A 3,345-nucleotide genomic window follows, 5' to 3' on the forward strand; every position below is an offset into this window, starting at 1 on the left:
TAATTTACGATTCTCCCTACAAACCGTAATACACTATACTTTACGATTCTTCCCTACAAACCGTAACACACAATAATTTACGATTCTCCCTACAAACCGTAATACACTATACTTTACGATTCTTCCCTACAAACCGTAACACACAATAATTTACGATTCTCCCTACAAACCGTAATACACTATACTTTACGATTCTTCCCTACAAACCGTAACACACAATAATTTACGATTCCTCCCTACAAACCGTAACACACCATGCTTTACGATTCCTCCCTACAAACCGTAACACACCATACTTTACGATTCTCCCTACAAACCGTAATACACTATACTTTACGATTCTCCCCTACAAACCGTAATACACTATACTTTACGATTCTCCCCTACAAACCGTAATACACTATACTTTACGATTCTCCCCTACAAACCGTAATACACTATACTTTACGATTCTCCCCTACAAACCGTAACACACTATACTTTACGATTCTCCCCTACAAACCGTTAGATTACTTTGTTTGCAGTTATGAAGTGAGCCGTGTTGTTGTATTCTGAGGCTTAACTTACGCATCTAAAATAAAGAAGACATAAAAATAAACAGTACAAAAAAAGCCACAACTCTTCAAAACACAAATATTAAATTTACTCGATGTTTTGCTTTTAGTTTAATCTATGCGTGAGGTAAGACGGTCCCTCTCCAGAGTACCTATGTGTAACTGTTTTTTTACGTTATACCGGCGGACAGACTTCAAAGTGAATGATTAAAGCAGACCTCAATATATTTTATTGATGAACGACTTTGATCTAGGGTAAGCACTTTGAATTTTTATAGTTACAAACTTTATATTTCAGGGGCTTGCTCTATCTCCCTTTTTTTTACTTTAAACAATTAGGAGTTATAGATAGCTGAATAAACCCGCAAAAGAAACATAGTTCAAATCCCTCCCTCTTTTTTTAAAAAAAACATGCGATTGCTTTAAGATGAGTGGCTAAGAGTTAGCCTCACCAATGACGTATATTTCCGCCATACACTTTGGCCGCAATGTACGTCGTTGCCTAATACTAGTATCCACGTTCTTTTTCACCATTGTCTTGGATAATGCGCATATTGTGCATGACCTTTCCCATCCTTGTCTGCAGCATTTAAATAACTTAAATCATCATAATTTAAGTGATTTAAATGTAATTGCTAAAAGCAACATTTATTTTAATTTGCATTGTTGTTAAGAGTTAGGTGTGGGTTATTTTACCGCATTTTTTTTGGGGGGGGGGACATTTTATCCAATATTATAGGTAAAACGGCCCCAACCACAAGAATTGAATATTTTCAATATCTAAATATCTTTTTTTGACTAAAAATGACATTTATGATAAAACCTGAATAATTTAAAACATTTTGACTTTTCATGACATTCACCTTAATTGGTGAAAAATGCATCCAAAGTTAAGTTGGCCATTTTTCTCCACCTTCCACGTAAGGTATCTTAAAACGATTTTGGAGCGTTACCACGTCGTTACAGTCCATATCACCACGTCCGGTCATGCTCTATCTGACGACCAAGCGTCATAATTTTCGTTGTACAGATAATAAACATTCCTTTCTATTTCAATGACATTAAGTACAAGAGATATTCTCGTCTTGGAAATTCCCGATCTGAATACATTTTTTATTATATGAATGTATGAATATTTTGCGTCGGAAAGGGCTGTTACATACCTTTCCAAAGAACGATCAGTTTTCGGTAGGATCATACTACCTGCGAAGGGTCAAAGTGTAGTTCTCGTAAATTCCGCGACCTTATATCAGCAGGGCTTGTGACATGATTTGTTAATTTGTTGATAATCGTTTTAATACAATGTCCTCAAACCACAAAGAAACAGTAAAACGCAATGTAGGTTAAAGATAACATCTTTTCTTGAAGTTTTATGGTCGTTTACATATTGTTTATTGTAAACTTTTCTCAGGATAATAATATCATTTCATTCAGGGGAGAAGGGCACATATTTGTTCACTTAAACATTAAAACAGATCATTATGTGACTCAAATTTAAAACCAGCAGGGTTCTTTTAAACAAGACGGAGCAGAAGTTTCCAACATTTTTGTAAAACTAAGGTTTGTTTTAAAACTTTCTGCTCGTGACTAAAGACACCCTCCTTTCTCTCACGATGTCCATTTCCAAGAAAACATTTTAAATTCCTCCCTTGTCCGATTTATTTACAGAATAGATGACATCTTCTCGAACACTCTTATTTTTATTGTTCTGTTGTTATTGTTTAACATTCACACACGGAACTCGATTATCTAATAACTGCTATAAGCCACCATTCTGTCTGGTGTTCATTTAGTACCTACAATATTTGAAAGTACATTTTTTAATGTTTAAGTCTAAGGGATATATTTAAATATTTTGGGAATCGGTCAGTCCAAATGAGATGCAATGTGATGTGTAGGTGAATGTCTTTTTCAGACAACAACATTAATCATTCGGAGTTTATCCGACTAACATTTGTCAAAGAAATATGTCATTACGATGGTCGGAAGTCAACGGGAACGTACAACACACGGTTATCTTGTAATAATTGAATCGTGAATCAAGCAGACAAGCTCCGAGAACAACGAAAACAAAGTGGCTTTATACAGTACAGAACCCACACGGCTCTTGAAGTTTTGTTAATTGACTTATGATTTCGGAAGTCAAATATTAATTTAATATATAATAAATAAAATGATAAGAAAAGTTTATGGTTATTTGATTACGTATTAGTGCCTTGATAATATCGTGCAGCCATGTAAACGGTTAGTCCAGACACGATGCTTTAATAACATCGTTATAAACGTAGCGGGAAGCTGAGCATGTCCGCGGACATCAATCTTCCCGACAACATCATTGCTTCCAAGATGTAAGATTACAGCTATATTACGAAAGATTTACTTTCGTTAAGTGAATTATCCCTCTGAAAAATATCTAAAAATAAAATGATAAAAGAGGAACCATCTTTAATGTGAGATTCAATCTTCCAGTGTGAAAACAAAACGTATGGAAATCCTTTGTGTTGGTATCTTAAAATTGATAATTTTCAGTCGACATTAAGGTTACTAGCAGACCTAATAATAGAGCTTTTATTGTAACGCATAACGTGGCACCCACGTGTGCTTGATGGATTGGTTTTTAATCAGAATAACTATCCTTAATTTCTTCTTGTCCAGCTAAAAATCTTAGTTTTTAAGATTTGGACAATACACGGCAGGAAGAGACCAAAGGGATTTATTATTCAGGAGATCCATGACGGCTTCAGGGAACCTAGAGATTGACAAACCTTTTTTGATAAGTTAAATCTCTTCT

At 34.8% G+C, this 3,345-nt stretch overlaps 1 protein-coding gene across 1 annotated transcript in view; it reads left to right on the forward strand.

Annotated features, from left to right (window-relative positions):
• Positions 1-2,585, forward strand: part of LOC106469469 (protein amalgam-like) — a gene marked incomplete at its 5' end in the record, with an annotated part of 35,084 nt that extends 32,499 nt beyond the window's left edge. Inside the window, one exon of the mRNA XM_022398002.1 lies at positions 2,470-2,585. Coding sequence (XP_022253710.1) covers positions 2,470-2,585 — 116 coding nt within the window. The remainder of the gene's footprint in view (positions 1-2,469) is intronic.
• Between the last annotated feature and the right edge of the window lie 760 nt (positions 2,586-3,345).

This window comes from Limulus polyphemus, unplaced genomic scaffold (assembly GCF_000517525.1).
Source record: "Limulus polyphemus unplaced genomic scaffold, Limulus_polyphemus-2.1.2 Scaffold3502, whole genome shotgun sequence".
NCBI lineage: Eukaryota > Metazoa > Arthropoda > Merostomata > Xiphosura > Limulidae > Limulus > Limulus polyphemus.